Source organism: Gossypium hirsutum, chromosome D12 (assembly GCF_007990345.1).
Source record: "Gossypium hirsutum isolate 1008001.06 chromosome D12, Gossypium_hirsutum_v2.1, whole genome shotgun sequence".
In the NCBI taxonomy this organism is placed as follows: Eukaryota; Viridiplantae; Streptophyta; class Magnoliopsida; order Malvales; family Malvaceae; genus Gossypium; species Gossypium hirsutum.
Genome location: NC_053448.1, coordinates 35,555,795 through 35,569,152, shown reverse-complemented (window position 1 = coordinate 35,569,152; position 13,358 = coordinate 35,555,795). Strand labels below are relative to the sequence as shown.

The following is a 13,358-nucleotide window of genomic DNA, read 5'->3' as shown; positions in this document are numbered from 1 at the left end:
AAAATCTGATTTCATATTCTTTCATTAGGGACCTTATCCTTTCTATCTATAACATAATTTCATGATAGTTTCAATTTATTCAATTTAGTCCCTAGTGGTACAAAGTTATCTAGCAAGCTTAATTAGATTTCCAATTTAGTCATTATCATAATCTAAGATTATTAACTATCAATTTCTTTAAATCAAGCTCAAAATTATCAGTTTCTCTTTAATGGCAACTTGTTAAATATTAGCTAATTGAACAAATTGATGCATGGGCTAGCTAATTCAAGCTCCCATGATCAAGAATCTATAAAAAAAATTGATGAAAATGGCTTAATTACCTTTGCAATTCAGTATAGCTGAATGTTTCTTCAACCATGGAGTTTTTTTTCTTTCTTTTTCTATTTGGTGGACAATGGAAGAAGATGGATGCTTTCGTCTTCCATTCCACTTATTGAACTATATATATTATGATCAACATTTACTTAAGCTAATTAATTATGTTTATTAACTTAATTTTACATTTATCTATTCATTAGTCTTAATTTTAACCATTTAATGGCCATAATCATCGTTACCCACTATTAACATAAAGAATAATGATTTAATAACCATTTAAGCCCTTTGGATAATTACTAACTAGGTCTTCAATCATTTTCTAAGTTAAAACTCAATAGCAATTAGACTTTTACAATTTAGTCCCTACGATTTAATTACTTAATTTCTCGGTTAAATTACTGCAAATTAGAGCTGTGCAGGGAATAAACAAACCGTATGTTGAGCGATAAAGCTCAATGGTACTTTCATGATTGAAGTCAATAATATAAAAAGCATTAACATGTTAAAGATACAATCAAACAAGGATCAATTATCAACCATTTCAATTCACCTATTCATGTTTCATATACCAAATTACTGTACAATCTCATTTGACCATTCATATAAACATATAATATCATACTTTCAAATAACAAGTCTTATTCACTTTCATTTTATAACCTACCATCAATTCATTTCATAATTTCATTCCTTTCTCAAATCTATTGATTCGTTCATAAGCATATCAACTCTTAAGCTCGTATAAACCGGTTTGTTTGGTCTTTCACATGCTGTCATTTGTTACATATCATGTATATATAAATGTCCTACCATTTTTCATCGTTAATTCATATCAATATCATTTAGCAAGATCATGTTTTATAATATCTATTACCCGGACACAGACTCAAGACGGATACATAGATCATCCAACCATCACATCAATACAGCACCCAATGCCTCATCGAACGTCCGAAGTAATAATTACGATCCGCGCCTCATTGATATAACTAAAGTAAATGTGCTTCACACCTCATTGGATGTCTGAAGTAAATATGCACTCCGCGTCTCATCGATAAAACCAAGTATAAACTCATACACAAATCTAATCTTATAGCATGTCAATTATATCTGGCTCTTCCCAAACTGTTAATAGGGTAATCAATGTTCCAATTATACACCATTACATGTTCACATATCAAAGTTCCATACCATTCATATCACAATTTCATTTTATGTCCGGTTGTGCTATGTTCATTTCAACTTGATTCATAACATTTCATCTTAACTTATATAAATCGACTCACGAGACAAAAAGAACACTTACCTCATATAAATCAATTCATAACATCCTTGTATGTATATATAAATATCTATTGAACTCGAATCATAAAAGTACAAACTGAACTTTTGTCTCTCATCTTTCCTTCCTATCGAGACTACCCGACGTTGTCTTTAGTTACATTCAATAATCTAATTATAAAAAAAATGTCAGTTCACATCCAAGTCACATTAAAATACATAGCCAACATATTTTTCATTTTATTCATTTTAGTTCTTATAACTAAAATGCTCATATTCTTCTATATCTAACATCGGATTAAAATTTGATTTCACATTCTTTCATTAGGGACCTTATACTTTTCATCTATAACATAATTTCATGTCAACTTTCAATTTATTCAATTTACTAGTGTCACAAAGTTCTCTAACAAGTTTGAATTAATTTTTAATTTAGTCATTATCATAATCTAAGCTTGCTAACTAACAATCTCTTCAATTCAAGCTCAAAATCATCAATTTCACTCTAATGACAACTTGCTAAATATGTAGAATTTAAAGAAATTGATACATCGGCTAACTAAATTAAGCTCTGATTATCATAAATCTATAAAAAATTCAAGAAAATAGCTTGGTTACCTTGTTTAATTCAATGGTCGAATATTGCTAATGTGTTTGAAGCTTTCTTTCTTTTTCAATAGCAATGAGAGTGGAAGGATGAAAACTACATCTTTCATTCCACTAGTTAACTATTTATACTTAGTTTAGTTATTAATTAAACTAGTTAATTACGATTACTTAACTAATCAAATAAATTTACCATTATCATTATTTCCCACTAACTCATAAAAGAACAACGGTTTAATAATATTTTGATCTTTTGTATTATTGCTAACTAAGCCCTTAAGTATTTTCTAAATCAAAACTCAATAGCGATTGTATTTTTATAATTTAATCCCTAAATTTTAATTATTAATTTTCTCAATTAAATCACTTATCCAAAAATCTTCCTATTTTATCTTTACAGACTAAATTCTAAATTCACATTTTCCAACATTGTCTAAATTCAGATCGTTATAAATAGCCTACATGATTTGTTCTTTCCTTCTTTCCCTTTCCATTGCCTCAATTTTCCTTAACCCAATTATAACAACTCTTGTACCTCTTGTACGAGGACTCACCGAAAGATCAAACCATCTGATGAAATGACATCTACACCCCCAAAGAACCTTTTGTAGGGTTATCATTAAACGGTGGTGTTCTAAAATGCTTTTAGGAATCCACAATAGCAAATTGGGATGGCACGGGCTTCTTCTATTATTGCTTTCCTTGCCTGCTATTCTTTTCCCTTCTCTGGCTTAGTTTTCACAATAGAAAGAAAACCCCAAAAAAGAAAAAAAAATTGATAATTTTTAGAGGTTTGACCACTTATTGGTCCATAATAAAATTATAAATAATGAAATAAGCTTTTATTTGTTTTAATTTATTTTACTTGCGTGGCATTAAAGTGACCGCTTCATTCAATTTCATTAACTCATAAATTGATAATTTACTAACAAAATAATTTACCCATTAATTTATTCCAATTTAAGAAAAATTGTCCTGAGGTGGACCCGTAAGGACTGGATCAGGCATGTAACTTTGGAGCGGTCTATAAAGAAATGATCATTTCATGAAAAATCAGTGTACGTGAAGATTACTCTGTCGTGCAATTTCTTAATTCATTCTTTATCATAAAGACTCGTTACGCTAAACAAAAAAAAATCTAATTAGAAAGTAAATATAATACATATATATTATATACTACTACATGCCCATCTGTTCAATCCAATTGCCATCCTAGGGGCAAAAAAAAATTGATGGCATCAGACCACCAGACTGAAGGCACTGCTGCTTCAATCTCCAAATATTCATACATAATACAGAAGGTAAAAAGATATATAAAAATCAAAATATTAGGAAAAATAGAAAGAAGAAAAAAAAGATGATATACATACAAGTGAGGTTAAGTGTGAGAATGGCTCAACCGTGAGTGGTGGTGCCCGTATCTATGGGAAATGATGAAACGAGAAGATGCCAAAGGACAAGCAGCGGAAGCAAATTTATATAACAAAACTGCAGGGAAGAAGATGGTAGGTGGGTATGGGCAGCAGCTGAAGGTTTGGAGGGCGGAGCCCTACCAGCCACAGCAGGAGCAACTGCCCGTCCACCAGGGGTGCTCTGTTGCTCGTTAGTTGGCAATGGATTCGATGGTGTCCCATTTGGAGAAAGGGACATCCTTTTACCATCAGCTAAATCTTGACCTAAGAATGTGAATTTTGAGGTTTCAGAATAATAAGCTTTTATATTTGTTGTTCATTTCCTCCTAAAAACAAGAAAGCAAAAATACCAAAGTGAAAGACCAAAACTTACAATTTGAGGGTGACCAACCTAACTTCATCTTTTCCCTATCAAACACCATCCGGTATCCAGTCATGAAATTCTCTGCAGAAATACATATTCTTATGAGTATAATTAACATACTATGCATGTACAAGCACAGTAGTATAGGGAGAATAAGAGGAAATATAATATAAACATGTTTTGCATTAAAGAAATAGCATACGTCCAATTGTCCCAACATCCCCCTCCATTGGTTGTACGGCTAAACAGAATCCAGAGATACCCTGGCATAAAATCACTAGGTTTAGCATTCCATCAACCAGACAACTTTCACCAATCGAATTGCTAATAACATGAAAAACAAAAATAAAAACAAAATATAACATAGTATAATATACTCCTAAATTTGCGAGTTACATGCTGCAAGTTGAGTAGAATCTAAAGCATAATGCACAACTAAATTAGTGATAGCTAATATTTCTTAATATTTGTCAAACCTGATCTGCCCAGTTTTGCATTTCATTCTTGCTCTTTCAACTCTTAATTTCGCTTTTAACATGATAAATCACAAAAGAGAAGCAGGTAGAGCTAGATTTGAGTATCTTTAAGTGAAAGGCAATTTCCATAAATAAAAAAAAAGAATCAGATACTGCATCTGAGGACAGGGAGGATGGATGGGGGCTTGGTGTTCCTTTGGGGGGGGGTTATTGTTTGAAATTAGTCAAACTGCTCTGAATGCAACTGATGTTCAAGAGTAAAACTTAGCTATTTCTTCTTTCTAACTATTTTGGCAAGACTTCTCCAAATTCGGGGAAGGGAAATCAATATATGAAACAGTCCAACTTTTGCTTTCAATATTTATTGGAACACCATATTCTTGTCCGTCATAGTGGCCAATCTAAACAAGGAAAAACTTAAAAAGTAGAAAAGCTATAAATTCCCAAGTGGTAAAGAGAGTAAGCACCTGAATACCATAAACCACAAAAACAGGATTAAAGACCACAAAGCTATTGTTTAAAGGGAACACGAGCTTCAAGTGAGGAACCTTTGGCAACTCCTCTGAACTGTTCCACAAAAGAATAAATAAATTAATGCATATAACCCAAGTACACTCTTAGACCCAGATACACAAAACAGGAAATGTCTAATAAATCTCTTAAAGTGAGTTAACCTGGACTTGTAGCAATATTTCCACGGATAACCTGGATAGCTTGTGATCGTAGCATTGATTTGCCTGTCAAACTATAAAAAATGGCAGATATCAGACATAAACCGATAACAAATTTTGTACCAAGGAGTTTACAATGCAAAGATAATACCTCCTTAGCTATCCTCTCATACACTTCATTTGGAAGAAATGTAAATGATGTTCCACTATCAACCACTGCACTAAAGCCCATTTGTTTGAGACAAGAATTACCAATACAACAAGCTTCCACCCCAACAATGTAGGTCTCACTGAATAAAAGCACAAGTTACATCACAACACAAAGGAGGAAATCTTAAAATCATAGAGAATTAAAAAAAAAAATAGTGAGTTTAAGTTAGAAAAAGAAAACCAAATGAAATGCTTGTAAACAGTCCATACTATTTCCCATCTGAAGGCAAGAAATGAGTAGATTCTTGAGTGGGGGGCCCCTTATCCCCAAAATAAATTCTACCAGAATCCTCATCATCAAAGCACATTGAGAAAGAGTTGCGGATCAACCCTGCTTTTGCAAGGACACTTGGAACAGAAATTTCTCCAGGTCCTAAACCCATCAAACCGTCAGGAGCAACCCCATCTAAATAACCACCACTCTGCTTCATACCACATCTGCATTCAAAAAAGATAAAAGAAATAAATCCTGGTTAGATATACAAGCATTCCTTGAAAATGCAAGAGAAATCAGTAAATGAATCAAATCAAGAAATTAATGTAGCCAGTAATCATCAGTAAAGCACCCTATAATGACAGAAGCCTGCACTGAAGTGTTCAATTTATGATCATCGACCGATGCAAGATGTAATGTATCCTCAACAAGCAATCCAGAACTTGAAGTATTTTCTGTGTAGTAGTCAATAGTGTAAGGGCATTGCTGCTTAGAACTTTTGCAGTTTAGACTTGATTCGCATAACTGATGGCTGCATGGTACGTGTCTGCTGGAACTTGAACCAGATGGTCTGTACTCACTCAGATCTCTATCCTGCATAATAGATGCCCCATATATGACGGAGCACCTGCCAATCAATCATTGGAAATAAGTGCTAAACATGCTATATGGCCTTACCAAGCCATTAAATAGAAACAACATTTGTCTGTTATGGATGGAAAGAATCAAGCATGCAATCAAGATCTCACAAATTAAGCCAGCAATAAGAAATAAAATAAATAAATTATTTTATAGAATATTCTAGTCTTATTTATGTCTGTTAGTCAAACCCTAAAATGAAGAGATTAGAATCCTTATTATTATGTACTACCTAAATTAGTCAACCTAGCCTTGTTATTTAAACAGAAGAAGGTACTGAAAAATGCAAGCAGAATATTATTCGACTTGAGATAGACAGCTCTCCTCTTGAGCTCCAAGGTTGGTAGTCCCCCTTTTGTAGAGCTCCACTTTTTCCCAATCCTCTCACCATTGGTTCTCATAGAAAACCCAAGCAAGATCATCCTGTAACTAGATCACAATCTAAGGCATGCAACATAGTCTTGAATCTAGACAAGGAACCCCTAGACTTTTTCCATGTGACGCAGCATGTAGAAAATTAACTTCAATAGTAAATCCAAATACCATGGGCAGAATTGCCAACAAGACACACTTGAAAGTTTATAAATGCAATAAGGCTCGAGAAGTTAAAAGATTACTTGAAACCCCATAGGAATAAATCACAAATGGCTTTAATTTTTTTATAACAGATGCTTTAAACTTTAATGATCTAGTATTTAATGATCTATTTAAGCAAGTTTTCTTCTTTTCATTTGAATAAGGTGACAATTTTCCTAATCTAAGAAGCACAGAAATCAATATAGATCAATTCTTAAATTGATGGAGACAACAGGGCACTTTTGTTAAAAATAGACATCTAACTTATGGCAAGAATAAAATTGTTGGATGGTAAAATAACATTAAACTCATGGAATTTGTACATATTTTATGTAATGAACTCCATTTGATGTTTTTGCTTAACATAGTGTATGAAATGTAAGGAGTAGAGTATCTAACAAGGTAAAAGTTTTATCACTGTTTATTTCATGTGTAATCATCTGTTATTTTTTTCCCTTTTTTCCAAAGCAATGAATAAGTTGGCTCCATTATTAACAGTAAACAGCAGCCTCGTTGAAGGATTCATGTTACATAGTTACCAAACAAGCATCATGAACAATGTAAATATGCCACAAAAAGCATAACAACTAAAAGGGTCAAACCTTCAAAAAAAAAAAAGTAAGAATGATCATGAAAGTAAATAATACACCTAGAGTGTTTAACAACATAATCATAGAAAGCCGGCCTACCAGACTACTATAGTAACTGGCTGACAGTGGAGCACATTGCACACAATCGCATGGAACCCAAAGTAGATCGCTTCCCACATCCAACGCAACAAGAAATGAAACATTCGGTGTCCCTATATCAATCCAGGTGTAGTGTAACCTAAAATTTCAAAATTGAGTTTGTTAAATAATCAAATAAACAGCAGAGAATAAACCCTCAGTTGATATTTACAAAGATTTTATTTTTGGATTATAGAGTCATATACAGCTTAAAATCACCAATATGTCACATTCTCCATACGGGTTTTTCATGAATTGGGGGGGGGGGGCTGTTCAAACTTCAAAATTCTCCATTTTCTAAGGTTCCATCTTTCCATTACTGGTTCTAGAAAACCTAACCCTAACTTATTCCACTTCTATAATACATCTCTATTGGTATTGGAAAATGCTGTAAAAAGTACCCTAAGAGCATTTTATAAGTAAATATTTTCGCACTCGTTGCAGTAATTTCCATGCCATTAGCTAAGAACCTAGAAATTCATTTACAAGGAAATATAAACATTTGCACATAAAATTGCAATTTTTTTTAAGCCCGGCAACTTGCATTGTACGAAGCAATCATTGTCCATCAACAAAAAAGAAAAATCAAGCAACAAAAAGTGGAAGACTTTCCTTCAAAGAAAGTCGAATACCTTTTAAAAGAAAATATAATGGGGATTTTTTTTAAAAAAAAAGGAAACTGGAGAAAATTGAGCTACACTATTAGTCAAATATCGGTCAACAACATAGTTCAAATAAGATTCTTTTTTTTTAATTGGGGGGGGGATACCATCCGAAGTCATTTCCGAACGACGTCGTCTTACTCCCTTGAGAAGGGAAAACAAGATTGTACTTAGTCCCAAGCTTCATCTTCTGCCGCTGAAAATCGCTGTTGACAAGCAACTCATAGTACTCCAAATTCTTCATCTCCGGCCACCGAACTCCGCCGTCGTTCCTGAGAACCCTAAGCAGCTTCGCCTTATCGGAGAACCTATGAATGAGCCTGGAAGAGTAAGTAAAGTCCGCCGTAACATGGGAGGAGGAGAAGGCCAGAAAGGACACTAAAATCAGAAGCAAAGATCGCGTCGTCTCCATTGACAAAGATCTAAGCTTTTTTTCACAAAAAATAGAAAATAGAAATGCGTATGGAAATCAAAGCCGGAAAATGGGTAGGGATTTCTCTCTCCTTTCTTTGAGGATTTTTTTGGTTTCGAAAAAGGAGAAGAAGGGTGCGCAGTGCGCATAGGGTTAGAGGGAGTAAAGAGAGTGGAGAGCGTTGCTGTTGGGATAAATTTTTGGATCCGAGTAATAAATAGTAAGCAGGAAGTGTTAAAAAATAATAAAGTGGGATTAATTAATTAAGGAGTATATGTAGGTGGGGTCCAGTGGTGAGCAGGAAAAAAAAGGTAGTAGGTTGACGTGTCAGAGAAAAGAAGAAAAGGAAAGACGGGTTTGATTGGGGGAGGTTGTAATAGTCTGACACGTGGGGTCCGTTACGTTTGTGGGGTTTAGAGACGAGGAGACGGCGTGCTGATTCCTGTCCTTCACTTTCAACCGTTACCTTCACTTAGCTGCCTGCTTGCCCTGCCTTCTTTTCCTGTTTTTCCTTTACGTCTTCCCCCTGCTACAATTTATTAACTCAGAATATTTTACTCAATGTTTTTTTAGTGTTATTTTAGCAATATTTTTAAAAAGTATTGTAAAAACGTGTTTTTGATAAATGCTTTTAAAAAATTTAGTTTAAAATTTGATTATTTAGTATTACTGTTAAAAAGTATTTTTAAAAAATAAAATATATATTTTAGACATGTTATTATCAATTAATAAATATGTATTTAAATAATATTTAAATTAGTTAATATTATTATATTTTAGTAAGAATATAAAAAAATTATTATAACTTGTTGTTAATATTTTAATATATGAAATATAAATTTTAAATATTTTAAGTAATAAATATTAATTATTTATAAAATTTAATTAGAATATATAAACTACATTTTAAATATTTAAATATAACCATTAAATATTTGTAATTAGTATTTTAAAAAAATATTTTTTTATTTTTAATTAATAATTTTAACACATTTGTAATTAAGCACCAAGAGAAAAAGGAAAGTACTATGTTATTCGAGGGGTGAAAAAGTAATTAAGCACCAAAAGTATTTTTGGGAGGGGAAAAACTAAAATTTTTAGCTTCTCATTTTCATAAGTGCTTTTGAAAAGTTAAAAATTTCAGCCAAAAACAGCTTGTTCTGCACAGCTTTTCTTCCAAAAGTGCTTTTGGAGTCAAAAGTGTTTTTTTTAAACAATGAAGAATTGGCCCTTAATCACCACCGGTGGAATTACTAATTTATCAATTTGATTAAAAAATGTAAAATGAAAAAAATCTAGTTGAATCAATTTTTTAGTCAATTCTAACTGTTAGTATTAGTTTTCAATCTAATATTTGATTTAAAATCACGCTTTTGTCTGCTATTCTAGCACATGTAAGTCTCTTTGTTTTGCTGGTTTTTTGTTGTTTTTTTTTCTTTTTTTTTCTTTTTTTATGGTTTTTCTGAAGGCCGCGGCTTGGGAAGTGCCAGGGGTTTTTTTGAGAATCAGATTTAGAAAGGGGGATAGAGAACGAACTAGCAAATTTGTCATTAGAAGATGAATAGGATGAAACTTTAGTGGTTCGCAGTGATGTTGGTCCTGAACAAGTAACGCACAATTTGTGTTTGGTGGGTTGTTTCCTTACAACAAGTATCATTCATTTTCCTACTATGAAAAGCACTTTAGCAAATTTATGATATCTAGTGAAAGGTGTTCAGATCTCAGATCTAGGGGAGAAAAGGTTTTTATTTAAGTTTTTTTCATAAGATGGATCTGGATCAGGTGGTCAATGAGGCACCTTGGACTTTCAATAATAATTTATTGGTTTTCCACAGGTTGGAGGTGGGGGAAGATCCGATTAAGGTGCCAATACGATTTTCTACTTTTTGGATTCAAGTGCATGATTTGCCATTAGGTTTGTTTTCTGAGGCTATGGCAAAACAACTTTGAGATTTTGCATGAAAATTTTTGGAGTATGACACAAAAGTAATTTCATGTGGATTCGTGTATTGTTGGATGTGAGAAGGCCATTGAAACGAAGAAAATGAATTATAAGTGTGAAGGGTATTTGCACCTATGTGACGTTTAAATATGAGCGTTTGACTCTCTTTTTTTTATGGACGATTAGGACATAACGACTCATTCTGCCAAATAAGAATGTCAAGAGAAGAAGATGTGGTAGAAATGAGGTGGAATCTATCTCTACGAGCATAGTCAAGGAGAGCGGCGACTATGAATAGTGTTTGGTTAAGAGAATATGTTGAAATGGAGTCGAATGGGGTTAGTATGGGAAGGGTACCCGCGAGTAGAGGGAGATAGGGATCAAGATTGAAAATAGATCCTATATTAGGGATAAACTTAGATGGGGATGATAGCGAGAATATTGGTTTCGATGGTAATTTGGTGAAAGTGGGGGATCAAGCTGATATGGATTATAATGGGGAAAAAGTCTAATGGTAAGATGGGAGGGGAAGAAGCAACAAAGGCAAGAGATTAAGAAACAAAAGTTGTCTCGAGTGATGGATTTAGTAAAGGGTAGGGAGGATCGTTCAGTAGGTAGGACTTTTTTATATTGGCGGCTACCAAGGGGCATATCGATCGATCGCAATGAAAATATTCTGTTGGAATGTTCGTGGTTTGGGGAGGCCACGGGCAATCAGAAGACTTTGGCATATGTTGAAGATGTATAATGCTCAGATTGTCTTCTTGACGGAGACAAAATTAAATTCGAAAAGAATAGAGGGGTGCGTAGGAGGTGCGGATTTTTGAATGGGATTGATGTTGATGCTGAAGGGTCTAGAGGTGGGCTGAGTCTTGCTTGGAAAGGGGATTCCACGATCACTTTGAGGAGTTTTTTAAAAAATCATATAGATATCGAGGTTGTGAAGGGCTTGAAAAGGAACAAGTGGAAATTTATAAGGTTTTATGGGGCCCCAAATGTGCGTAGAAAAGAAGATACATGGAATTTGTTAAGGAGTCTAGGCCAATCACATAATCTTCCTTGGTTAGTGGGAGGCGAATTTAATGAAATTTTATACTCTTCCGAGAAGAAAGAGGTTCGCCTAGGGAGGAAAGACATATGGAGGCCTTTAGAGAAGTTCTTTGTGATTGCCAACTTATAGGCATAGGGTTTTCTGGTCCATGGTTTACGTGGGAGAAGGGCAATCTCCCAGAAACCAATATTAGGGAATGACTTGATAGGGGGTAGCGAATGAAGGTTAGATGATAATATTCTCGAATACAATGGTTCGTCATCTTCCCACTTTTTTTCTGACCACTGTCCTCTACTTATTCAGTTAGAACAGGAAAGATATGACGGTCATTCAAGATGTTTTCGGTTTGAGGCATGGTGGGTGTTAGAGGAGACTTTCAAATAGGATGTGAAGGATCTTTGGAGGGAGAGCGATGATAATATTCACATTAAACTCGAAAAGGTTAAGGCTGGATTGGGCAAATAGGTGAAAGACATTAAACGAAAAAAGGCTAGGGTTAAGAAAGAGTTGACAAGGAAAATGGAAATCCTACTAAAAGGGGAAAGAGATTATGATAACCTCATGAATTTGATCGATGCCAAAATTCAGTTAAACTTGGAGATTGAGAAGGATGAGCTCTTTTGGGAACATAGAGCAAGAGCAAATTGGTTGAGGTTGGGGGATAAGAACACAACCTTCTTTCATAATTTCGCCTCCCAAAGACGGTGAATGAATCGGATAGGAAGCCTTTAGAGGGGAGATGGACAGGTAATCGAGATGAATCTGAAATGGAGAATATTGATAAAAATTATTTTGAAGCTCTTTTTGAATCAAAGGGAATAGGAGATACTATTCATATTCTATCTAGGGTTAAAAGGTGCATCTCTAATGACAATAATGCTTGGCTGACGGAGAAGTACACAGATAAAGAGGTTGTAGAGGCTCTGAACAGTATAAGGCCAACAAAGGCCTCAGGTGATGATGGTTTCTAGGCTCCTTTTTTATAAAAAAATGTTGGCACATTGTTAGGAGAGATGTGAATTCTCATTGCTTGGCAGTGCTAAATGAAGGTAAAACTTTTGTTCCATTCAATGTTACAAATATTGTGTTTATCCCAAAAATCTCTAATCCAATGAACATGGTGAATTTTAGGCTAATTAGTTTGTGCACGGTTCTTTATAATGTGATTGCTAAGATGGTAGCAAATCGATTCCAAAGAGTTTTAGAGGTGGGGAAGAAGGGTTGGATGGCACTTAAGCTTGATATGAGTAAAGTCTATGATCGTGTGGAATGGGATTTTCTGAAGCTAATGATGGAATGAATAGGTTTCGCTAATGGATGGGTGCAAATTGTTATGAGGTGTATTTTTTCGGTTTCATACTTAGTTGTTCTAAATGGGAAAGTGGGGGAAAGGTTTGCGCCGAGTAGGGGACTTCAACAAGGTGATCCTCTTAGCTCATTTCTCTTTTTTATTTGTAGCGAGGGTTTGTCTACTCTTATGAGATTGGCTTTAGATGAAGAACTAGTTAAGGGTGCTAGGGCAAGTAGAAGAGGTCCATAGATTACACATCTTTTATTTACTGATGATTACATTCTTTTTGGTGAGGCTACTGAGAAAGGCACTATTTCTTTGAAATAGATATTGGAGGAGTATGAAGTTTGTTCTGGCCAATGTATCAACTATGATAAATCTACGGTATTTTTTAGTCCGAGCACTTCTATAGGGATAAGATTCGGGTTTCAACCTTATTGGGAGTCCGTTCGTCTAAGGAAATAGAAAGGTATTTGGGACTTCCAAATATGGTGGGACGATG

At 34.2% G+C, this 13,358-nt stretch overlaps 1 protein-coding gene across 2 annotated transcripts; it reads right to left on the bottom strand.

The window, feature by feature from the left end:
- Nucleotides 1–3,331: 3,331 nt before the first annotated feature.
- Nucleotides 3,332–8,775, bottom strand: LOC107945498 (aspartic proteinase-like protein 1). Of its 2 annotated transcripts, XM_016879533.2 has the most exons (10): nucleotides 8,268–8,775; nucleotides 7,460–7,598; nucleotides 5,908–6,149; nucleotides 5,552–5,779; nucleotides 5,283–5,421; nucleotides 5,135–5,205; nucleotides 4,928–5,027; nucleotides 4,187–4,247; nucleotides 3,994–4,065; nucleotides 3,332–3,884 (listed from the first exon to the last, which is right to left on the bottom strand). In XM_016879533.2, exons 1-10 carry the CDS (start codon nucleotides 8,570–8,572, stop codon nucleotides 3,604–3,606), a joined length of 1,638 nt encoding a protein of 545 aa, XP_016735022.1. In that variant the 5' UTR covers nucleotides 8,573–8,775; the 3' UTR covers nucleotides 3,332–3,603. The 2 variants fall into 2 exon arrangements, with proteins under 2 accessions (XP_016735022.1, XP_016735025.1); XM_016879536.2 differs by lacking the exon at nucleotides 8,268–8,775 and having other exon boundaries at nucleotides 5,908–6,183; nucleotides 7,460–7,599.
- Nucleotides 8,776–13,358: the final 4,583 nt, after the last annotated feature.